The sequence below is a fragment of the Callionymus lyra genome, chromosome 1, assembly GCF_982586985.1.
Source record: "Callionymus lyra chromosome 1, fCalLyr1.hap1.1, whole genome shotgun sequence".
Classification (NCBI taxonomy): Eukaryota; Metazoa; Chordata; class Actinopteri; order Syngnathiformes; family Callionymidae; genus Callionymus; species Callionymus lyra.
In genome coordinates this window covers 31600866-31624386 of record NC_141818.1, presented here as the reverse complement: position 1 = coordinate 31624386, position 23521 = coordinate 31600866, and the positions used below count along the sequence as shown (strand labels likewise).

Genomic DNA, 23521 nt, shown 5'->3' with positions numbered 1-23521 from the left:
ATTTCAATAAATTGTGTGTACATTTCTTTTCCAATATACAATTAACATTTTAATTTTGCAATGAAATCCGGTTGGTGGAAAAAGTCATTTTGCCTCCGCAGCTAAAGGAACAATGAACTTGTGCAATTGCCTAGAGATGACTGAGGACAAGAGAATACAATCGACTCCAGCAGCTTCTAAAGCTGATGTTTGGGCATATTTTTCAAAACTAATGAAAGCAGTTACGACTTTTTCAAGAGTCATGTGGTCTATAAATTCTGCAACACCAGAGTCAAGTACTCGACAATACTACAAATGTATTGTGTTACATATAACGATACAAGGGCAACAAGTGTTCTAGTTTGAGACTACTTGACATATGACCTCTGCTTCCTCTCCAGACAATGTCTCTGCTGCTTCAAGGAGTACAAGCACCTGGAGGTCTTCAACCAGCTGGTCTATGCGCTCATCAACCTGGTTGTGGCCCAGATAAGCAGCCTTAGAAACCGCCTGTGCGGCTCACCGGACCACCCACAGAAAACCGGGGCAGAGTGGGATGGTGGAATACCCGGTGACCAGCCAGCCTCGCCCGGGGAGGATGAACCGGTGAATGTAGAACGGGACTCTGCGGAAGAGGACGCAGACACACCAGACCCCAATCCGAATAAAGTCCAGACGGCTTGTGACGGTATCAAAGCCCCGGCGGGTCGGGCTCACGCGGAGACTGTTGGAGCTTCTGTAGACGTGGATGGAGATGCGGCGGCCGGCGCCGGAAGCAGCGAGGCTCTGGATCCCTTCATGTCCTGGAATACTGAAGAACGAGAGAAACTGCTGCTGTGTGCTGCCAAGATCTTCCAGATCCAGTTCCCCCTCTACACTGCCTACAAACACAACACACACCCCACTATTGAGGTCAGGACCCCTGAAACCATTGACACACAACTCACCGCAACATCTAACGGCTGACACATGACGTACACAACGACCTCTTACCTCTCTCTTAATGTCTCTCTCGCTCGCTCTCTGTTTCTTCATTCATTTTTTTTATCCTTCTCTCTTTTACTTCCAGTCTCTCTCGCTTCATCTTTCTACGTCTGTTTCTCTCTCTGTTGATCTGACTCTTTTTCTGTCTCACACCCTTTTTCACTCTTTGTATCTCTCCTCGCTCTCTACCTCCCTCTACCTGATGAACTCGTCGACACCTTAACACAACAATAAGTAGCCAGTTGTTCCCATGGCAACAGCACATCCTGTTGATGTGATCGCCCCCAGACTCACTTCTGTCCCTTTTATGTCTTCAGGACATTTCGGCGCACGAGAGCAACATTCTGGGCTCCTTCTGTGACATGAACGTAAGTCTAACTCTTTTGAAACGCTGATGTTTAATTTGCACAAGCAGCACGACTCAGTTTTACCCCAACTGCTGGCCAGGATGTGGAAGTGCCTCTGCACCTGCTGCGTTACGTGTGTCTGTTCTGCGGGAAGCACGGCCTCTCTCTGATGAAGGACTGCTTCGAGTCGGGCACGCCGGAGACACTGCCGTTCGCCCTCGCCCACGCCTTCATCAACATAGTGTCCAACGTGAGTGTTTGTGTGCGTCCAAGTAAAACTTTGTTGAGGTCAACTGTCACGTGTTTACCCACAGATCCGGATCTGGTTACACATCCCTGCCGTCATGCAGCATATCATCCCGTTCCGCACCTTTGTGATAAGGTAAGTCGTGTCAGCTTCTTCTCTCTCATCACCCTCTGATTCATTTTCTTTATCTCACCATCCTCCTCTCTTATTTTATCTTCTGTTTCTCCTCTTCTGCTCTCAAACATCTTGAAAGATCTTGTAGTTTTATCTCAATTTGACATTTTTCATGTCTTAACTTGTGTTTGCCAGGGTCGTCGCAGCCTCACCATCTTAAAATGCATCAGTCTATTTCCACACGAGCGTCTCAGTTTTGTTGCTAGGTAGAACATCTGTCTCCATGGCAACTGCTGTCTGGTGTCCAAACATGACCCTGAAAGAGCGAATTGTCTCCATGTGATTTGCTGAACAGCCATAATTCTCGTGATATTAATTGTCTGACTCAATCGTTTCATGAATCAACTAAGATTTTGTGTGTGTGTGTGTTTGTTTGTGCGTGTTCGCCTCTGTCAGGTACCTTTGTAAACTGTCGGACCAGGAGCTGCGGCAGAGCGCGGCGAGGAACATGGCCGACCTGATGTGGAGCACGGTGAAGGAGCCGCTGGACAGCACGCTGTGCTTCGACAAGGAGAGTCTGGACCTTGCCTTCAAGTACTTCATGTCGCCGACACTCACCATGAGGCTGGCTGGACTCAGCCAAATCACCGTGAGTCATCTGACCTCCTACTGCAAGTGTGTCGTTCTGAATTAATGCATGAATGTTTTGTTCCAGAACCAGCTTCACACTTTCAACGATGTCTGCAACAACGAGTCTCTGGTGTCGGATACTGAAACGTAGGTTTGCAGACGATGATGTTCCCTTTTTCATTTTGTATGATTCATTGGTCTTAGTTCTGATGCAAAACAAAAAACAGGAGTAACTCTGTGTCCTTCATCTACAGGTCGATCGCGAAGGAGCTGGCGGACTGGCTGATCCACAACAACGTGGTGGAACACATTTTTGGACCTAATTTGCACATTGAGGTGAGTCGGGAGTCGCGAATAAGGAGATCCACCTCTTTGACTCACTCTGTGTCTGCAGATCATCAAACAGTGCCAAGTCATCCTCAACTTCCTGGCTGCAGAGGGTCGACTCAGCACGCAGCACGTGGACTGCATCTGGGCTGCAGCTCAGGTGAGTTGCGACTCAAGACAAGTCCAGCTTTTAAAGACTCACGGTCATGGTTTTCTTCTTTCCTGCAGCTTAAACACTGCAGCCGCTACATCCACGACCTTTTTCCAAGCCTCATCAAAAACCTGGACCCAGTGCCTCTGAGACATGTTCTCGACCTGGTGTCGGGCCTGCACCCGAGCGCCCACACCGAGCAGGTGACCACCCCTTATAACAGAATATATTCAAATGTCTAATTTTCCAGTTATGTGTGGTCATATGGCAAAGTTCCCTCTTACAAGTTAACTTCCATAGTAACTTGTTACTTTGAAAACAACCTTTAACTGTAACCAAGTTATTATTTTAAAGTAACTGATTTGATTTAAATTTCTTTACCCGAGTTGGAAGACATTGACTTGGCATCTCACAGAACAATTAAAGGTCCAGGAGTGAACGTTTGTTGTCCAATAAAATTAATAGAATCTAAGAATGAATAATAAAGAGTGCAATTTCATCAGTTAGGCTGGATCATTCGTGTCATTTTCATTTTAGTTCTTACAGTGTAATAATATGTAAATTCCCTGCAGACGCTGTACCTGGCCTCCATGTTGATCAAGGCTCTGTGGAACAACGCGCTCGCTGCCAAAGCTCAACTCTCCAAGCAGAGCTCCTTCGCCTCGCTGCTCAACACTAACCTTCCCATGGGAGCCAAAAAAGGTGTGTGTCACTTGACTTGAGTAGAAAGGGCCCCTGGTAGCATTCTGCATGCTGTTGTGTTGTATATTCGAAAGCCTTTTTCATTCTAGTCAGTTATTTTCTGGTTTTGGTCACATCTCTACTCATTGGAGTTTAGTTTTTGTCCACAAGAAGTCTGAGTTTATTATTCTTGATTTTGTATTATGACATGTCTGTCTGCATTTTTGCACTTGATCTTAATGTCTTATCAAGTTGACACAGTTGCTTACTTCAGAGATCCCAGATATCTGTTTTTCAAGCTACATTTGTTTTCAAAACTTTTATTCCAATTTCCGTATAAAACAGCTTAAACATTTCATTTGAAAGCGATTCTCACACAATTAACTTTCAAGCTTTCAAATTTAGAGAGTCTGCGCAACGTTACATCGTGCCATTGATTGTTTAGGACAAATTTACATTTATATTGTCACCCAAAAAAAAAAGGGCGGGTTTAAGATTTGAAATAATAAATTGTGAAAATTTGAATGTAGAATTTTGGACAAATAGATAATTAAAACATAATATTTCAGCTTTGAGGTTTATGATGCTACAAATCAATAATCATCCAAAGTTACGATCAATAATAGTCTATATCTTCTAAAAGATGTAGACCACAGTTGTCTAACGGGTCCAGAAAAGGGCCGAGATCCAGGTTTTGGATCCAACCAGTCAAGCACATATAGTTGAACCAATCAGGCGTCTGAAGACAGTAATCAATTAATTGTCAGTCAGGTGTTGCTTGTTTAAGCCGACACCTGATTGGTTAACTCGTGTGCTTGACTGGTTGGAACAAAAACCTGCACCACCCTGGCCCTTTTCTGGACCAGTTTGACACCCCTGATTGTAGACCATTAACCCCAAAACATAAAATATTTTTTTATTATATGATAAAAAAACATTCCCTTTTTTTTTTAGTATATTTTTCACCAGATTTTCAACCAAGGAGTTATTATTACTTCCACAGTATCTATGACGGTATCCCGACAGAAATGTAATATAAATGAATACAATATTTGAAGTGTATTGATACAAATCTTTTTAATACTCTGGAGTCTGGGCAGTAACACTTGTGTCCCTGCAGGTTCTCCGCCTGCCAGTCCAGACAGCAGCGACAACAGCGACACTCAGCACAGCGGTGGCAGCGACCTGGAGATGGAGGACCAGATGATGACTGGGAGCAAGAGGAACCAGCAGAGGCTGTCGGACTCCGAGGTAAATGTGCAGGGAGAATTGCCCTGTGCTGCCCAGTGCCCCGGCTAGACTGACATGTGCGTGCGTGTGAACAGGAGTCGATGCAGGGGAGCTCGGACGAGACGGCCAACAGTGTAGAGGAGGGCAGCAGCGGTCCAGGCAGCAGCAGTGTTCGCAGCGAGGCCTCCAGTAACGAAGCGGCCTCCAGCCGGGCCAGCCAGTCTGCGGGTAGCCCGGGAAGTGAGATGCACTCGGATGACATGGCGGACAGCGAAGCCTTGAAGGAGGAAGAGGAGGATGACGATGATGATGAGGATGAGGATGAAGACGAAGAGGAGGACGACGAGGAAAACCGGTCAGCTGCTGAAGCCGGGGAGCAGAAGGAGGCCCGGGACCAAGCCGAGTCCCGGAAAAGGAAGGCGGGTGAGGCGCTCGGTGAAGGGTCCAATCAGGGGCCAGGTGCTTCAGGGGGCGGAACCAAGCCTAAGATACTGCCCTTCACTGCGGAGACGACGGCTGTTATGGCCGGCACATCACTGGACAGTCAGATGAGGATACTGGACTCGTGCTCGGCTTCTTCCTCCACTTTGGCCGAAGGTCTGGACCCTCAGCAGCCGCCTCCAGAACTCAGCCCGGCCCAGGTGGCTAAAGGTCCACAAGAGCCCGGCTGTCTGACCCGGCCTGCAGACTTCCTGGGGGAGGCCATGGGGAGCGAGATCTTCAACTGCAGACGCTTCATTGGCCCGCAGCATCACCACCAGCACCATCACCATCATAACAGCCACCACCACCATCATCCTCATCACCATCATCATGATGGGTCAGTACCTCCTGCATCCGCTGAGACGTTGCATCCAGACCTGCTCCTAACTTCCTGCTGTCCTTTCCCAGTCCCATGGAGGACATGCTGAGCGCCGACGATGTGAGCTGCAGCAGCTCCCAGGTAAGCGCCAAGTCGGAGAAAAACATGGCCGACTTCGACGGAGAGGAGTCGGGCTGTGAGGAGGAACTGGTCCAAATCAACTCCCACGCCGAGCTCAGCTCGCACCTGCAGCAGCACCTGCCCAACCTGGCCTCCATATACCACGAGCACCTGGTGCAAGGTGAGTGCGCTCGTATGCCGTCTCACTGAGCCCCTCTGAGTCTCTCGCTCCCCTGCAGGCCCGTCAGTCCACAAGCACCAGTACTCCAGCAGCCTGTCTGTCAACGACATCAACCTGGACAACGTCTGCAAGAAGGGGAACACGTTACTGTGGGACCTAGTCCAGGATGAGGACGCGGTACGTGTGTCATCTTCGCCTCGCTGAACCTGCTCATTGTTTCACACCATGTTTCAGATTCACCTGTCGGAGGGTCTGATCAACGAGGCGGAAAAGCTGCTTTGCTCGCTCGTCTGCTGGTTCACCGACCGGCAGATCCGGATGCGCTTCATCGAGGGTTGCCTTGACAACCTGGCCCATCACAGGTGAGTGACCTTTGACGGCGATGACCCCAAAGACAGTCGGCTAACATTCTTCATGCCTAACCAGGTCCATCGTCGTCTCTCTGAGACTTCTGCCAAAGCTGTTTGGAACGTTCCAGCAGTTTGGCTCCAGCTACGACACGCACTGGATCACCATGTGAGTTCCGCTGAATGCTCACAATAAAAACTGCTTTTGTCTGTTGTAAAAACGTCATTTAAAAGTCTGAAATTTCTATTCTTACAAAAAATGTTTTCCTATAAAAGTTATTCAATTGTCTTAGTTAAATAGTTCAATGATTTTAGTGAAATCTATCCAATCTTTTGTAAAGTTTAAGTGTTTCCATAAAAGAAAAATGAAATGTTCGAGGTGTAACCAGGCGATGTCAGTAGAAAAGCAGCCTTGAGGCACAACTCTGAGTCTCTGATTTTGTTGCAGGTGGGCTGAGAAGGAGCTCCACATGATGAAGCTCTTCTTCGACAACCTGCAGCACTACATACAGGAGGTTCGCGAACAGCGACACAAGTTCGCACTGTGAGTTACACAACAGATCGCACAATTCCTGCAGGTCTAGATAACACTTTTGGTGGTGCTTTCTTAACATTAAACATGTTAGGTTTTATTTTCCTTTTTCCTCTTTATCTTCCTTTCCTCTGTGATGTATTTCTCTTGTTTTCTTTTCACTATACCTTGTTGTGTTATTGTTTTAGTCATATTTCTTCTTTATTCCTCAAAATTGTTGGGTTTTGTTCACAAAATGATTAATCATTTGTTTTTCCAGCTAATGTGAATAAATATAGACATTTTATTTGTTCTAGTTGAACCTTAAAGTTAATTTTAATGTATTTTATTTACTAACAAGATGATATGAATTAATGTTTTCTTATTTATCTTTTCAAAGTGTAATAATTTGAGTGGTGTTGCAGGTATAGCCACAGTGCAGAGGTCCAGGTGCGTCTGCAGTTCCTCACGTGCGTCTTCTCCACACTGGGCTCTCCAGACCACTTCAGTAAGAGTCGCGTCTCTGATCCATCTGGTTTGTCGTTGTCTTCAAGTGTGTGTGTCCCTCAGGACTGAGTCTGGAGCAGGTGGACATCCTGTGGCACTGCCTGGTGGAGGACACGGAGTGTTATGACGACGCGCTGCACTGGTTTCTCAACCAGGTCCGCAGTAAAGACCAGCACGCAATGGGCATGGAGACCTATAAGCACCTGTTCCTGGAGAAGGTGAGAGGGACCAGGACATTTTCAGGTTGAACTAAAGAGACTTTCCGGTCCAGTGGAGAGACCCAGATTCAAACCTTTTCTCATCCAAGAAAAGACATTTGAGGTGTTTCTGTCAAGGCATCTCTAGTCTGAAGTTTGACCATCTAATGTTATAACCCTGTAGTTGATTTGCTTTTCACATGTTTTGAAGTGATACAGTTAAGATTTAAGTAAATTCTGATCTTTTTTTTTTTTTTGTGCGGACAGATGCCTCAACTGAAGCCAGAGACCATCAGCATGACGGGCCTCAACCTCTTCCAGCACCTGTGTAATCTGGCCCGTCTGGCCACCAGCGCTCTCGATAACGCCACCAGCTGTGAGGTACCTTGACACATGGACTCAATTTTAGTCACCGTGACATTTTAGTCTAGTTTTATTCAGTGACCGTGACATTTTAGTTTAGTTTTAGTCAGTGACCGTGACATTCTTGTCTAGTTTTAGTCAGTGACCGTGAAATTTTAGTCAGTGACCGTGACATTCTTGTCTAGTTTTAGTCAGTGACCGTGACATTCTTTTCTAGTTTTAGTCAGTGACCGTGACATTCTTGTCTAGTTTTAGTCAGTCACCGTGACATTCTTGTCTAGTTTTAGTCAGTCACCGTGACATTTAAGTCAGTCACCGTGACATTTAGGTCTAGTTTAAGTCAGTCACCGTGACATTTAGGTCTAGTTTAAGTCAGTCACCGTGACATTTAGGTCTAGTTTAAGTCAGTCACCGTGACATTCTAGTCTAGTTTAAGTCAGTCACCGTGACATTCAAGTCTAGTTTTAGTCAGTGACCGTGACATTCTTGTCTAGTTTTAGTCGGTCACCGTGACATTCTTGTCTATTTTAAGTCAGTCACCGTGACATTTAAGTCTATCTTAAGTCAGTCACCGTGACATTTAGGTCTAGTTTAAGTCAGTCGCCGTGACATTCAAGTCAGTCACCGTGACATTTAGGTCTAGTTTAAGTCAGTCACCGTGACATTCTAGTCTAGTTTAAGTCAGTCACCGTGACATTCTAGTCTAGTTTAAGTCAGTCACCGTGACATTCAAGTCTAGTTTAAGTCAGTCACCGTGACATTCAAGTCTAGTTTTAGTCAGTGACCGTGACATTCAAGTCTAGTTTTAGTCGGCCACCGTGACATTCTTGTCTAGTTTTAGTCGGTCACCGTGACATTCTTGTCTATTTTAAGTCAGTCACCGTGACATTTAAGTCTATCTTAAGTCAGTCACCGTGACATTTAGGTCTAGTTTAAGTCAGTCGCCGTGACATTCAAGTCAGTCACCGTGACATTTAGGTCTAGTTTAAGTCAGCCACTGTGACATTTAGGTCTAGTTTAAGTCAGTCACCGTGACATTCTAGTCTAGTTTATGTCAGTCACCGTGACATTCAAGTCTAGTTTTAGTCGGCCACCGTGACATTCTTGTCTATTTTAAGTCAGTCACTGTGACATTCTAGTCTATTTTAAGTCAGTCACCTTGACATTTAAGTCTATTTTAAGTCAGTCGCCGTGACATTTAAGTCGGTCACCGTGACATTTAGGTCTAGTTTAAGTCGGTCACCGTGACATTTAGGTCTAGTTTAAGTCAGTCACCGTGACATTCAAGTCTAGTTTAAGTCAGTCACCGTGACATTCTAGTCTAGTTTAAGTCAGTCACCGTGACATTCAAGTCTAGTTTTAGTCGGCCACCGTGACATTCTTGTCTATTTTAAGTCAGTCACTGTGACATTCTAGTCTATTTTAAGTCAGTCACCTTGACATTTAAGTCTATTTTAAGTCAGTCGCCGTGACATTTAAGTCTAGTTTAAGTCAGTCACCGTGACATTCAAGTCTAGTTTAAGTCAGTCGCCGTGACATTTAAGTCGGTCACCGTGACATTTAGGTCTAGTTTAAGTCAGTCACCGTGACATTCAAGTCTAGATAAAGTCAGTCACCGTGACATTTAAGTCAGTCACAGTGACATTCAAGTCTAGTTTAAGTCAGTCACTGTAAAACTAGACATTTTTGTGATGACCAACTACAGCTATACTAGCCTGTCATCATGACATGGAGATTGTATTTTAGTCCCTTTTTCTGTACTGTCACGTGTTTCTTCTTCAGCTCTGTGGGATGGACCAACTGTGGGGTATCGCTCTGAGAGCTCAGTCTGCCGACATCAGTCGCGCTGCCATCCAGTACATCAATTCCTACTACATCAACGGTCAGTAACCAGCAGCACCTCATCTGTCGGCACCTGTGACTCACCCGAGTTTGTGTGCAGCCGGGAAGACGGGTCTGGAGAAGGAGCAGGAGTTCATTAGGAAGTGCATGGAGAGCCTGCTAAAGGCCTCGGCCAACCTGGAGAAGGACGCCGACTCCAGCCTGACCAGCATTGAGCGAGGCCTGCTGATGCTCAAGACCCACCTGGAGGCCTTTAGACGCAGGTGAGCTTCTGACCTGACCCAATGAATATGCACGCTGACTCACACCGGTCTCTGTCAGGTTTGCCTACCACCTGCGTCAGTGGCAGATCGAGGGGACGGGGATCAGCAGCCACCTGAAGGCTCTGAGCGACAAACAGTCTCTGCCACTGAGGATCGTCTGTCAGCCTGCAGGACTCCCGGACAAGGTCTGATTTGAGAATGCTCCAGAAGGCTCTGTTCAACTTCACAACCTTCTCTTCTGGTGTTTCCAGATGACCATCGAAATGTACCCGAGTGACCAGGTGGCGGACCTCCGGGCCGAGGTGACCCACTGGTACGAGAACCTTCAGAAGGAGCAGATGAACCAGCAGGCTCAACTGCAGGAGTTTGGGCAGAGCAGCCGTCCGCCTGGAGAGTTCTCGGGTCAGAGTGACTCACTTGCTCCTAAGCATGTCTTCAGGTCCCTGAATGTTCTGGTCTCTCCTGCAGGAGGTCTAATGGGGCCAGTTAGGATGATCTCCTCAGGACATGAGCTCACAACAGACTACGACGAGAAGACGCTACACGAACTGGGCTTCAAGGACATGCAGGTGCTCTTTGATACACACAGGGTCCGGTTCTGGTCCTTTCAGTTCGTCTTTTACGCATCACTTGTGATATTTTGTGAATTCTTCTTACGTCTAACCGTACCCCGCAGATGGTCTTCGTGTCTCTGGGCGCCCCACGCCGAGAGAGAAAGGGGGAGGGCGTCCAGCTACCGGCCTCATGCCTGCCCCCCCCTCAGAAGGAGCACATCCCCATGCTACTGTTGCTGCAGGAACCACACCTCACCACGCTCTTCGACCTGCTGGAGATGCTCGCCTGCTTCAAACCACCCAGCCCCGGAGCAGGCAAGGCCACGGAGAGTCCCGAGGTCAGTTCCTGTCAGACTGGCAGTAGACTACGCTCTATGTCATAAGTCCTCTGTAGCAGAAGTCAAATTGAGCCAGTTTATGGCACAATGGGTGTCCTGGTGCCCTGATCCTCAGCTGTTTTCATGTGGGCCTCACTTGGGACGCTTGTGACTCAGTTCTGATATTACACATTCTGTGGGTTCAACCTCTTCATGGGAAGTTTTTTGTTTATTTTCTAGCTTGTGCTGCTGAACAATGCGGACTTCAAACTGCAGTGTTGCCTAAAAAAAGGTTTCAGAACATGAAAATAATGATACTTTTATGGTGGTGGGGGGGGGGGTGTATATTGTCAAGAATCTGGCGATACGATGCATATAACAATACAAGTGCATGTATTATGATATATTGCAGTACTGTACGATCAAGTATATTTTTTTAGTATTGTTTGAGTACTTGACTGCAGCGAAAGGAACAATGAAATGCAGTGTAATCCGGCAGTGACTGAGGATGAGAGGATATGGTCAGAGGATGTAAAGACTGCTGCCATCTAGTGGCAACAGAAAAACTAAGTGAAACATTGAATATTTTTTACAAACTTTATTGAAAATATAAAGGAACAGTGCTAAAAAGTAAAGTATAACATGATGCAGTTAAATATCATGACAATAAACAGAACTTTTTATTACTGTTGCATTTATTTATCAATTAATTTTTTGTTGTAAGCATAAGATTTGTTATCCTCTGCGACCTCTAACATATGTTCTACACCTCTGGTTGTGAGCAGAGTTCTCGAGGGGAGGAGCTCCACCTCCACGCTGAGAATCTGTCCCGCAGAGTCTGGGAGCTGCTGATGCTGCTGCCCACATGTCCTAAGATGCTCCAGGCTTTCCAGAACATCTCGGACGAAGCGGTCAGTCCCGTTTTTGTTCCTCTTTCTTTTTTCTTAAATACTGCAGACTACACTTTTTGTCTAGAACATGGATCCTAGATAGAATATATACGTTTGATATTTTGGTTACAACAATTCTAAATGTTTGAATGAATAATTTTCAAAATGTATTTCATATTTTTTACATTTTTATTTCAGTCTGAAAATGTTAGTACAATGGTGCCAGGTTAACCATTTACTCTAACTTTCAGCCAATCATAATGACACTATTTTTTTAATTTAAAATATAAAAGACAAACAAATCCAACTTTTTAATATAAATATTATGGTGTTTCATTTCTCCAAAATATGATTTTATTCTTAAAAACCCCAGGAGATAAATAAAGGCAACATTTTAAATTTTAAATGAAAACTTTTCATATTGTGGAATGATTTCTATAGATGTTTTTATTACTATAAATTGGATTTATCAAGACATTGTTTGAGCTCCTGACATTCAAAGTTCTTGTGTTTGACCGCAGAGTGGAGAGGAGCTGTGTTGGAAGGAGCTGCTACGAATCAAAAGTCCACACAAGCTGTTGTACGCACTGGAGATCATCGAGGCTCTTGGGAAACCTAACCGCCGCATCCACAGAGAGTCCACCGTAAGAGACCAAGTGTCTTCTCAGTTGTTAAAGTTGTTAATGTTAAAGTGCTGGCAGAACTGTGGATGAATATTTGGTCACTTTTTGTGACTGGCAGCTAGAGAAATGTCAATCAAAAACAGTGGTATCTTCTTCAATTCTGACTGCACCTGAAGGCAACTTCCAAGGATCCAAGGATTTCTTAGACTGATGATAAAACACAGAGGTGGAGACATGTGTTCTTGTGCTTTTAAGACTGAAGGAATGTATGAAACAATGATGTGAGAAGATTAATAAGTAGAAACGAAATAGTGGAGGAATGGGAAGAAAAAAAAAAAAAGAGTTCATGTTGCGCTAAAAAAAACGAGCTGTTGAACACAGAATTCTAGTTAACGTCTAGGAACATAGGACTTTACTACATTTCCAGCGGTGTCTGAACACATTCTTTTGTGTTCCGGTTGTTCTCAGGGCAGCTACAGCGACCTGTACCCCGACTCTGACGACTCTGGTGAGGACCAGATCGAAAACAGCAAGAACACCTGGAGCTGCAAGGTAAAGTTCTCACCTGTTGGTCACCTCTAGTCAACCAGAGAACCATGTTCAGGTCTGAGTTGGATGCTGAACTGCAGACATACTGAGGCTCTCCGTTTGTCTGGACAGTTTGTGTCATCGGGAGGACTTCAGCTGCTGCTGGAGATCTTCAACTCGGGCATGCTGGAACCCCGAGAGCAGGAGTCCTGGACGGTGGTGAGCCTGATGCAACAGAACGCAGTTTGTTGAGTGGGTGCTGATGCTGGTCTCCTCTAGTGGCTGCTGGACTCTCTGGCCTGCCTGCTGAAGCTCATCTGCCAGTTTGCCGTGGACCCAGCCGACCTGGACCTGGCCTACCACGACGTCTTTTCCTGGTCTGGTCTGGCTGAGAGCCAGCGCAAGCGGGCCTGGCCGGGAAAGTCCCGCAAATCGACAGTGGAGCATGGGAAAGGCCTACACATCCCGCGACTGACCGAGGTACCTGACCACACAAGTCCTACCCAGATCTTGGATCAAATGTTGAGACTAACCACAAGTCTTTTCACAGGTGTTTCTGAACCTGGTGCAGGAAACCAACCTTATTCAGCGTCTCATCAACGTGGCTTACACCTACGACAACATCGCACACAGGTGAGCCGCATCATCCGAGTTTTACACCTGCCCTCAAAAACTTCAACTCTGGTCTTCTGCTCCTCAGGGTTCTGAAGGCCCAATCGGACCACAGGTCCCGACACGAAGGTGAGCGCGTCTTTAACCCTGAGTTAATTTATTGGACCCTAACCGAGCAGTTTCCCTCCAGTTACTCACTACTCCATGTGGCTGCTGGTCAGCTGGGCCCACTGCTCCTCCAGCGTCAAGTCCAGCTTGGCCGACAGCGATCACCTTCATGACTGGCTGAGGAAGCTCACCTTGCTGGTGCCAGAGGTAAGTTAGACGACTCTGGCGTCCCAGTGTCTGTTCTGAACCGATGTTTTTGCTGTGCAGCCTGCAGTGAGACATGAGGCCTGTAACGGCCTCTACAAGCTCTCCCTGTCTGGGCTGGAGGGGGGCGAGTCCATCAACAGGTCCTTCTTACTGCTCGCTGCCTCCACACTGCTCAAGTTCCTCCCCGACGCCCAGGCACTCAAACCTCTGAGGGTGAGTCTGTTTGACAATCGACCGTCCCTCATCTCACACTTTGGTACCATCTCACTTTGACCACACTCTCTCTCACTCTGTAATCTCAACCATTACCTCTCTCTCTGCTCATCTCGCTCTTTTTTTTTTTTTGCAGATAGAGGACTACGAGGAGGAGCCTCTACTGAGGACCGGCTGCAAAGAGTACTTCTGGCTGTTGTGTAAACTCATCGACAACATCCATGTGAAGGACGCCGGCCAGGTGTGAACACCTGAGTGACACAAGTTTGTCAAAGTTTGTCTGCTAATGTTTCCAGCATCTGTCTGTTTGATCCACAGAAGGTTTCTCCATCTCTGGCCGGACCTGTACAGACCACACTGCTGGACCTGGACGCCCTTGCCCGACACCTGGCCGACTGCATCAGGAGGTCAGATGGTCGGGAGTTGTTTCTAGCTGTGAAACGGGTCTTGACTTTTGTTTATTCCGCCACGCAGCCGGGAGATTCTGGACCAGCAGGACGGCCTGATAGAGGACGACGGTCTGACTGGGCTCCTGCGTCTGGCCACCAGTGTCCTGAAGCACAAGCCCCCCTTCAAGTTCTCCCGCGAGGGCCAGGAGTTCCTCAGGGACGTCCACAACTTGCTGTTCCTGCTGCCCAGCCTGGCCGACCGAGCGCAGCCCAAGTGCAAGTCCCACGCGGCCAGGGCGGCTGCCTACGACCTCCTGGTGGAGACGGTGAAGGGTTCGGTGGAGAACTACCGGCTGCTGCACAACTGGGTCATGTCGCAGCACATGCAGAGTGAGACCACCGTTCGCGCTCAGACAGGAAGTTGCAACGTTTTGACAATGAAAATGAAACCTCTGCCCACAGCTTCTCACGCACCGTACAAGTGGGACTACTGGCCGCATGACGACGTCCGCGCCGAGTGCCGCTTCGTTGGTCTCACGAACCTCGGCGCCACCTGCTACCTGGCCTCCACCATCCAGCAGCTCTACATGATCCCGGAGGCGCGGCAGGCCGTCTTCACCGCCAAGGTCATTGTTTTGGATGATGTGAGATTGTCTGTATGTGTGTGTTTTGATTTTGTTTGTCACTAATGCTCTAATTCTTTGTTAGTACGCGGAGGACATCAAGCACAAGACCACCTTGCTGGAGCTGCAGAAGATGTTCACGTATCTGATGGTGAGAGCTAGAGACACACAAGCTCCCTGACAGGGATCTGATCTGGTTATTTTGTTCTCCGCTGAGCACATGCACTTGTTTTTAACATTTTGACTTTAAACTACAATAGTGTTTTAAAGTAAGGATTCAATTTCCCTTTCAGCCACCTACAGTTCAATTTTCTTTTTCCAAATCAACAAAAATATCAAAACTGAATGAGGGAGTACTTTGTCTTTTTCTGATGAAAATGGTGTTATGAGAAGGCTTTTCTCAATCACTGCATTATAGGGATGTAAGAAAATATCTTATTTTTTCCCCAATACATTATCAATATTCAATAGCACTGTATTGATTCTTTTTTTTTTGGCTATTGAATTATATTTTATTTGTATCATTTACTTTTACAAACATTTCGTTTTATTTAAATATTGAAAAAAATACATTCATTTAATTTTCTCATCTATTTACAATTAACATGAAAACATTCACAGCGTTTGTTTATTTTTGTGTTGCAATTTAAATGAAGCGGTCATTATTTCCCGTAGCTAAATGAACGATGAAGTCCTGTGAGATCCGTGTGTTGACTGAGGACGAGAGGATACAGTGGACTCATGCAGCTCTTAAAGCTGATGTTTGGAAATATGTTGGTTTTAAAACAAATGAAAGCAGCTACGTCTTCACTAAGGGTCACGTGGTCTGTAAATCCTGCAACATGGGAGTCCAGGCTAAACTGCATATATTGTATATCCTTGTTCCTGCTGTATCACAATATATCGCGATGTATCGTATTGTTGTCTCTGTATCGTAATGCATATCGCGCCAATACACACCCCTACTGTATCAATGTTCACATGATGCTTTGTGTGTCTAGGAGAGCGAGCGTAAAGCCTACAACCCTCGACCCTTCTGTAAAACCTACACCATGGACAAGCAGCCGCTCAACACCGGTGAACAAAAGGACATGACGGAGTTCTTCACCGACCTCATCACCAAGATCGAAGAGATGTCACAGGACCTGGTAAAACAGACTCTACTCGTTCTCCTGAACATTTACCAGTTGGGCTGTTTGTTGTGACCAGCTTTGGTCCATGACATTATTTTTTTAAATGCACCTTTTTGTTTCAGAAAAACACTGTGAAGACTTTGTTTGGAGGTGTCATCACCAACAATGTGGTTTCTCTGGTAAGTGTGTGTGGATGGTGGTCATGTGACTCCACGTTCCTCGCTCACCTCTGCTGTTTCTTCAGGACTGTGACCACGTGAGTCAGACAGCCGAGGAATTCTACACAGTCCGATGTCAAGTGGCCGACATGAAGAACATCTATGTGAGTTGGTGGTTTGTCGGCTTTTTTGTATTTTGTTTTTTGTTTCTATGTCACTCTGTTTGTCATTCTGTCTTTGGTTATGAATATTTTTTGTAGTTGTGTATTATCTTTGTTTTTGTGCAAGTGTTTCTTTGTTTGTCATGTGTGTATTTCTTCTTTTTATCCTTGTGTGTTTTTGTCTTCGGTTGTGATTTTTTTTTTGGTTTGTAATTGTATTTATTGTTGAGATTGTGTTGTGTTCTTTTTCTATACGTGATTTTGTTTGGCTTTGTGTGTTGTTGTTTTATACCCATGTTTTTTCTTTTTGTATCACTCTTTTTTATCTCTGTTTTGTTGTTTGTTATTTATATACTTTGTTGATGACTTTGTCAATTGTTGTTCTCTATCTTTTTTTTGTGTTTATCTGTTCGAGATGTGTCATTTTTCTGCTATTTTGTGTAGTTTATGCATATGGTTGTTTCTGTGTTTGTTTGTTGTTGGAGTGTGTGTTTGCCTGCATGTCTATCAACGCCTCACCTCTGTTGTGGGTTCAGGAGTCTCTGGACGAGGTGACTATTAAGGACACTCTGGAGGGAGACAACATGTACACATGCTCTCAGTGTGGCAAGAAGGTCCGAGCAGAGAAGAGGTGAGTGCGTCTGTGGACCTTCACTGATGGATCGGGCATCTCTCTGAGCTTCTCTCTCCTGCAGAGCCTGTTTCAAGAAGCTTCCTCGCATCCTGAGCTTCAACACCATGAGGTACACGTTCAACATGGTGACGATGATGAAGGAGAAGGTCAACACCCACTTCTCCTTCCCACTGCGGCTGGACATGACACCGTACACGGAGGACTTCCTGATGGGCAAAGGAGAGCGCAAAGAAGGTTTGTTCCAGAGTCGCATCTCCTCCTCGTCCACTTATTCGGGTCTCTGCAGGGTTTCGGGAGGAGTCGAAGGTCACCGAGAGCTACGAGTACGACCTGATCGGCGTGACCGTGCACACGGGCACCGCGGACGGCGGCCACTACTACAGTTTCATCAGAGACATTGTCCACCCTCACGCCTACAAGAACAACAAGTGGTATCTCTTCAACGACGCCGAGGTCAAGCCGTTCGACTCGGCCCAGCTGGCGTCCGAGTGCTTCGGCGGAGAGATGACGGTACCTCCCGCGACCCACTGACCTTCCTGTGCGACCTGCTCTGACCGCTCTTTGTCTTTCAGACCAAAACCTACGACTCGGTCACCGACAAGTTCATGGACTTCTCATTCGAGAAGGTGAAGAGTTGTCGTTTTGCAGGCTGAAGTTGTGTTTGACCAATGTGTTTGTGTGCGGCAGACTCACAGCGCCTACATGCTCTTCTACAAGAGGGTGGAGCTGGAGGAGGAGAAGGACTTCAGCTTTGATGTTTCTCCAGATCTCCTGGAGGTAACCACAGGAACAACACAACATATGGACCATGCTACTCTTTCTTTTTTTCCTTTTAATATTTCTTTAAAAAAACGTTTGAAAATATTACACAGTATTTTTTATTTGATGTGAACTTGCTGTGAACAAAAATAAATAATTTACTGTCTGGTTTTTAGATAGACTTTAAAAGTTTTTTGCCATCAGAATATTGAATGGTTGAAACTATCATTGGACATTTTGCATTGAAATGTTTTTTAAGCATTGGATAATTGAATTCAACAAATTCTATATTAAAATGGTTACATTTGTTTTGATTTAATAATTTAATTCCATGATTTATTCATTTAAAAAGTCCAACCTTTCATTACACAAATGAAGTATACAAATAGAATATTTCCAAATGAATCAAATTCAGTTTATTTTAATTTTAGCCTTTTCTATTCTGTTGGTATAAAACCTCTGATTTAGAATCCGCCATTATGCTTCCATGTCGTCATGTGATCAATTACCGGTCGCACGATTGGCTGAACATTGGAAGAAGTATCTCACGCATGTTTTCATGTCTTCTAGTGGATCTGGCATGACAACATGCAGTTCCTGCAGGACAAGAACATATTTGAGCACACGTACTTCGGGTAGGTGGCTTCTTCAAATGGGTTTTTGTGGAGCATCCGAGACATCTCTTGGCTCACCAACCTCCTCCTGATTTCCTCAGCTTCATGTGGCAGCTCTGCAGCAGCATCCCAGGCACACTGCCGGACCCCAAGTCCATCTCCTTGATGACGGCCAAAGTATGAACTCTTCTGTTGTGAGCTCTCCTCTGATGGTTGTGCTGCTCTGAACCAGTGTCTCCTTCTCTCAGCTCAGCACCTCGTTCGTCCTGGAGACCTTCATCCACTCAAAAGAGAAGGTTGGTATTTTGTGTGCTGGTGGAGTGGACTGTTGAATTATCCCAAAACGTATTTATTAACAAATAACCCTTGTTCAGTTTTAATTGACTAGTTTTGCCTCTTTTGGTTTCAGCCGACGATGCTTCAGTGGATCGAACTCCTCACTAAACAGTTCAACAATAGTCAGGCAGCCTGTGAGGTGAGTATGGCGCCCTCTAGTCAGTGGATGTGTTGATATTCTACACTTTCAAACCTCAAACCCTGACTGGTCCTCAAACGTTTGTGGCTCTGGCAACCCCTCAGTGGTTTCTGGACAGGATGGCGGACGACAACTGGTGGCCCATGCAGATCCTCATCAAGTGTCCCAACCAGATCGTCCGACAGGCGAGTCCACCATCTGAAATCGTCCCTGAGCTGAGCTGATGACGCTCAACCTCGTCTTTGTCTTTCACCTCCAGATGTTCCAGAGGTTGTGCATTCACGTCATCCAGAGGCTGAGGCCGGTCCACGCCCACATGTACCTGCAGCCCGGCATGGAGGACGGGTATGTCCTGCACGGTCATTGGAATACTCTCTGAAAACGGCTGAGTCCTGTGGTTCGTGTTCTCGGTCTCTGTTAGCTCTGACGACATGGACGGGCCGGTGGAGGACATCGGCAGCCGCTCCTGCGTCACACGCTTTGTGAAGACCCTCCTGTGCATCATGGAGCACGGAGTCAAGCCACACAGCAAACACCTGACCGAATACTTCGCCTTCCTTTTTGAGTTCGCCAAGATGGGGGAGGAAGAGGTCGGTACTGGACCTTCATCATCACACTGTGTGACTGACACGATGTTTCTGTCTGCAGAGTCAGTTCCTGCTGTCGCTCCAGTCCATCTCCATCATGGTACACTTCTACATGGGGACCAAAGGCCCAGAGAATGTGAGTCTTGGAACATTTGGTTAAATTGATTTATACGTTCCTTTCTACCCACCGCGGCCATAAATCAGTGTTTATAACTCTCTTTCCCTACTTCCATAGTGTGTGCCAGGGTTGTGAATTGCAAGGCAAGAATTTGATGATACAATAGGTATCGCAATACAAGGGAAGCGATGCAATACATTGCGATTGTATTTTGATACTGCAGTAACAAGGATATATTTGTAGTATTGTCGAGTATTCTTCGTGTTGCAGAATTTACAGACCACATGACTCTTGACAAAAGTCGTGACTGCTTTAATTTGTTTTGAAACCAAAATATGTCCAAACATCAGCTTTAAAAGCTGCTGGAGTTACTGAATCCTCTCGTCCTAAGAATCAAAGATAATTTATCTTGCAGAGGACAGAATGACTGCTGCCATCTAGTGGCCGGAGGTTTAATTGGCTTGAAAAGTTTGAATTGCAACAGAATAATTAACAAATGATGTGAATGTTTGCATATTAATTGTTAAAAAATAAAACAATTTTATATTTTACATACACTCACATACACATCATTGAACTATAAAAACCTTTGTTACACATTAAATATGATTTGCAAGTCAACAAATAAATCTTTAGTTTAACTAATCGACAGTGCTATTGAATATCGGTACAGTATTGTGTAAAAGAATATCGTGATTTTAAAATGTGACTTCTTGGCTCAGCCACAGGTGGAAGTTCTGTCTGAGGAGGAGGGGGAAGAGGAGGACGAGGAGGAGGACATCTTGTCTCTGGCGGAGGAGAAGTATCGTCCTGCTGCTCTGGAGAAGATGATCGCCCTCATCGCCCTGCTGGTGGAGCAGTCTCGCTCCGAGAGACACTTGTCTCTGTCTCAGAGCGACATGGCGGCGCTGACTGGAGGGAAGGGATTCCCCTTCATGTTCCAGCACATCCGAGACGGAATCAACATCCGGCAGACCTGCAACCTCATCTTCAGCCTCTGTCGCTACAACAACCGTCTGGCTGAACACGTGCGTCCACCAGTCTCTGCTCCCTGTGTCCACTTCATAACTGACCTGTCGTCTGTCCACAGATCGTGTCCATGCTCTTCACCTCCATCGCCAAGCTGACCCCCGAGGTGAGACCATCCTGACGTCCAAGTACAAGTTTCTACCTGCAGTTCCTGACATTGCTTAGGATCTCACACATGCACATGCACACTCGATAACAAACTCACTCACTCACACAAACAAACATGCATAATACTCACTCACACAAACCAACATTCATGATTGTAGCTTACATAAATAAGGCAAATAATACTCGCATAAATGCACATCTACTGAACGTTCTTGTCCTTCCCAGGCTGCTAATCCGTTCTTCAAGCTGCTGACCATGCTGATGGAGTTTGCCGGAGGTCCTCCTGGGATGCCATCCTTCGCCTCCTACATTCTCCAGAGGATCTGGGAGGTAACTGCTCCAAACTAGCACATGTGCTCTTCAAAGCCCACATGCTGACTTGACGGTTCCACTCAGGTGATTGAGTACAACCCATCCCAGTGTCTGGACTGGCTCGCTGTGCAGACGCCGCGGAACAAACTGGCCCACAGCTGGGTCCTGCAGAACATGGAGAACTGGGTGGAGCGCTTCCTGCTGGCCCACAACTACCCGCGGGTCAGGACCTGTGAGTACCAGGTTGAGCTTTGGAAGTGCTGTCGCTGGTCAGCTCCTCATGACACTCACTCTCCTCCTTCAGCGGCGGCGTACCTCCTGGTGTCCCTCATTCCCAGCAACTCCTTCCGTCAGATGTTCCGCTCCACGCGCTCTCTTCACCTGCCCACCCGCGAGCTGCCGCTTTCCCCGGACACCACTGTGGTCCTGCACCAGGTCTACAACTTGCTGCTGGGTCTTCAGGGGCGGGCCAAGCTGTACGTGGATGCCAGCGTCCATGGAACCACCAAGCTGGTCCAATACTTCAGCTTCATGACCTACTGTCTCATCTCCAAGACGGAGAAGCTCATGTTCTCCGGGTACTTCATGGACCTGTGGAACCTCTTTCAGGTTCGTTCTTCTGAACAGTCCTGTGACACGTACACAAAATGCACACATCGAAACACACAAACAAACACATATTTGCAGAAACAAACTAACACACTCTTACAGGACCAAACACAAACCATCACACTCTTACAGAAACAAACACCAACCATCAAACTTTTACAGAAACAAACACAAGCCAATTAATTCTTACAGAAACAAACACAAACCATCACACTTTACAGAAACAAACACAAGCCAATAAACTCTTACAGAAACAAACACAAGCCAATAAACTCTTAAAGAAACAAACACAAACCATCACACTTTTAAAGAAACAAACACAAGCAAACACACTCTTATAGAAACAAACACAAACCTAACAAACCCTCTTCATCCAATTCAGCCCAAACTGTCAGAACCGGCCATCGCCACGAACCACAACAAGCAGGCTCTCCTCTCCTTCTGGTACAACGTGTGCGTGGACTGCGCGGAGAACGTGCGGCTCGTGGTCCAGAACGCAGTGGTGACCAAGAACATCGCCTTCAACTACATCCTGGCCGACCACGACGACCAGGAGGTGGTGCTGTTCAACCGAGGCATGCTCCCGGCCTACTACGGGATCCTGCGCATGTGCTGCGAGCAGTCGCCCGCCTTCACCCGCCAGCTGGCCTCGCACCAGAACATCCAGTGGGCCTTCAAGAACCTGACGCCGCATGCCAGCCAGTACCCCGGGGTCAGTTAGCGCCGCTGCCGCGCGAGTGGGTCCGGTGTTCTGAGAGTGTTGTGCTGCCCCCTGCAGGCGGTGGAGGAGCTCTTCAACCTGATGCAGCTGTTTGTGGCTCTCCGCGCCGACATGAGGGAAGAAGAGCTGGACGACGTCAAGCAGTTCAAGAAGACCACCATCAGCTGCTACCTCCGCTGCCTGGACGGTCGCTCCTGCTGGACCACCCTCATCAGGTCTGACACTCACCCGTAACATTATGACCACCTTCTCCTCTGACACGCGGGCGCCGCTCTTCAGTGCCTTCAGGGTCCTGCTGGAGAACGACGAGGACCGGCTGCTGGTGGTCTTCAACCGAGGACTCATCCTCATGACCGAGGTACTTGGGTGGACCCGGAGACGCTCCTGCAGACTGACCACTGAGCTCTTCTGTCCTTCAGTCCTTCAACACGCTGCACATGATGTACCACGAGGCCACGGCGTGTCACGTGACCGGAGACCTGGTGGAGCTCCTGTCCATCTTCCTGTCCGTCCTCAAAGCCACTCGTCCGTACCTGCAGCGCAAAGGTGAGCGTTTTTGGTGGACCTGAGGTGTCCAGGTGTGCTGATGCGGGTGTTCTGCAGATGTGAAGCAGGCTCTGATCCAGTGGCAGGAGAGGATTGACTTCGCCCACAAGCTGCTCACCCTCCTCAACTCCTACAGCCCCCCGGAGCTCCGCGCCGCATGCTTGGGTAAATATACGCTTCATGACGTCCCGCCGGCGCCACGACTCACTCGCTTTTCTCCCACAGACGTGCTGAAGGAGCTGGTCCTCCTGAACCCTCATGACTTCCTGCACACGCTGGTGCCCTTCCTGCAGCACAACCACTGCAACTACCACCACAGCAACATCCCCAGTAAGTCTCTTCTTCACTGGTCCTGAGGCAACAGTGCCCCACGTGGCGCAGACTTGTACTGCAAGTTTATTAACTCAGATCGTCTGGATTGACCAGTCTGTGTAGTTTTATTAGGCCTAAGCATGAGTTTAACATTGTAATTGACAGAAAAGTATTTCAATAAAATAATTAAAATAAGTAATTGAATTAAATAAATTGTTCATTGAATGATTCAATTTGTTTTGAATTTTAAAAAATCCAAAACTTTCATAATGCATGTTTTTTAATGTAAACTTTGAATTCCTATAATTAAAAAAAAAATGTTCTAAATTATATATTTTTTAATTGCACCCTTTAACAT

At 46.6% G+C, this 23521-nt stretch overlaps 1 protein-coding gene across 1 annotated transcript in view; it reads left to right on the top strand.

Moving 5' to 3' along the window:
• The window catches only part of usp34 (ubiquitin specific peptidase 34), a 32391-nt gene that overhangs the window by 5591 nt on the left and 3279 nt on the right, over nucleotides 1–23521 (top strand). Inside the window, exons 3-69 of the mRNA XM_087801932.1 lie at nucleotides 381–891; nucleotides 1281–1331; nucleotides 1411–1560; nucleotides 1625–1692; nucleotides 2128–2320; nucleotides 2387–2448; nucleotides 2556–2637; nucleotides 2696–2788; nucleotides 2857–2982; nucleotides 3352–3481; nucleotides 4581–4711; nucleotides 4786–5510; nucleotides 5582–5793; nucleotides 5852–5970; nucleotides 6028–6155; nucleotides 6220–6309; nucleotides 6589–6684; nucleotides 7077–7159; nucleotides 7222–7376; nucleotides 7623–7736; nucleotides 9501–9600; nucleotides 9661–9823; nucleotides 9882–10008; nucleotides 10075–10225; nucleotides 10292–10392; nucleotides 10500–10715; nucleotides 11480–11605; nucleotides 12106–12228; nucleotides 12676–12759; nucleotides 12868–12954; nucleotides 13015–13215; nucleotides 13286–13368; nucleotides 13436–13476; nucleotides 13538–13662; nucleotides 13723–13875; nucleotides 14012–14116; nucleotides 14197–14282; nucleotides 14350–14654; nucleotides 14727–14890; nucleotides 14973–15038; nucleotides 15889–16035; nucleotides 16143–16199; nucleotides 16265–16342; nucleotides 16876–16970; nucleotides 17035–17207; nucleotides 17260–17483; nucleotides 17546–17599; nucleotides 17661–17750; nucleotides 18303–18367; nucleotides 18448–18523; nucleotides 18595–18642; nucleotides 18756–18821; nucleotides 18926–19006; nucleotides 19081–19166; nucleotides 19243–19411; nucleotides 19470–19544; nucleotides 20249–20554; nucleotides 20617–20661; nucleotides 20889–20993; nucleotides 21060–21207; nucleotides 21280–21584; nucleotides 21967–22296; nucleotides 22363–22520; nucleotides 22585–22663; nucleotides 22725–22851; nucleotides 22909–23016; nucleotides 23077–23181. Of these exons, the coding sequence (XP_087658058.1) occupies nucleotides 381–891; nucleotides 1281–1331; nucleotides 1411–1560; nucleotides 1625–1692; nucleotides 2128–2320; nucleotides 2387–2448; nucleotides 2556–2637; nucleotides 2696–2788; nucleotides 2857–2982; nucleotides 3352–3481; nucleotides 4581–4711; nucleotides 4786–5510; nucleotides 5582–5793; nucleotides 5852–5970; nucleotides 6028–6155; nucleotides 6220–6309; nucleotides 6589–6684; nucleotides 7077–7159; nucleotides 7222–7376; nucleotides 7623–7736; nucleotides 9501–9600; nucleotides 9661–9823; nucleotides 9882–10008; nucleotides 10075–10225; nucleotides 10292–10392; nucleotides 10500–10715; nucleotides 11480–11605; nucleotides 12106–12228; nucleotides 12676–12759; nucleotides 12868–12954; nucleotides 13015–13215; nucleotides 13286–13368; nucleotides 13436–13476; nucleotides 13538–13662; nucleotides 13723–13875; nucleotides 14012–14116; nucleotides 14197–14282; nucleotides 14350–14654; nucleotides 14727–14890; nucleotides 14973–15038; nucleotides 15889–16035; nucleotides 16143–16199; nucleotides 16265–16342; nucleotides 16876–16970; nucleotides 17035–17207; nucleotides 17260–17483; nucleotides 17546–17599; nucleotides 17661–17750; nucleotides 18303–18367; nucleotides 18448–18523; nucleotides 18595–18642; nucleotides 18756–18821; nucleotides 18926–19006; nucleotides 19081–19166; nucleotides 19243–19411; nucleotides 19470–19544; nucleotides 20249–20554; nucleotides 20617–20661; nucleotides 20889–20993; nucleotides 21060–21207; nucleotides 21280–21584; nucleotides 21967–22296; nucleotides 22363–22520; nucleotides 22585–22663; nucleotides 22725–22851; nucleotides 22909–23016; nucleotides 23077–23181 (9326 nt within the window). The remainder of the gene's footprint in view (nucleotides 1–380; nucleotides 892–1280; nucleotides 1332–1410; nucleotides 1561–1624; nucleotides 1693–2127; nucleotides 2321–2386; nucleotides 2449–2555; nucleotides 2638–2695; nucleotides 2789–2856; nucleotides 2983–3351; nucleotides 3482–4580; nucleotides 4712–4785; nucleotides 5511–5581; nucleotides 5794–5851; nucleotides 5971–6027; nucleotides 6156–6219; nucleotides 6310–6588; nucleotides 6685–7076; nucleotides 7160–7221; nucleotides 7377–7622; nucleotides 7737–9500; nucleotides 9601–9660; nucleotides 9824–9881; nucleotides 10009–10074; nucleotides 10226–10291; nucleotides 10393–10499; nucleotides 10716–11479; nucleotides 11606–12105; nucleotides 12229–12675; nucleotides 12760–12867; nucleotides 12955–13014; nucleotides 13216–13285; nucleotides 13369–13435; nucleotides 13477–13537; nucleotides 13663–13722; nucleotides 13876–14011; nucleotides 14117–14196; nucleotides 14283–14349; nucleotides 14655–14726; nucleotides 14891–14972; nucleotides 15039–15888; nucleotides 16036–16142; nucleotides 16200–16264; nucleotides 16343–16875; nucleotides 16971–17034; nucleotides 17208–17259; nucleotides 17484–17545; nucleotides 17600–17660; nucleotides 17751–18302; nucleotides 18368–18447; nucleotides 18524–18594; nucleotides 18643–18755; nucleotides 18822–18925; nucleotides 19007–19080; nucleotides 19167–19242; nucleotides 19412–19469; nucleotides 19545–20248; nucleotides 20555–20616; nucleotides 20662–20888; nucleotides 20994–21059; nucleotides 21208–21279; nucleotides 21585–21966; nucleotides 22297–22362; nucleotides 22521–22584; nucleotides 22664–22724; nucleotides 22852–22908; nucleotides 23017–23076; nucleotides 23182–23521) is intronic.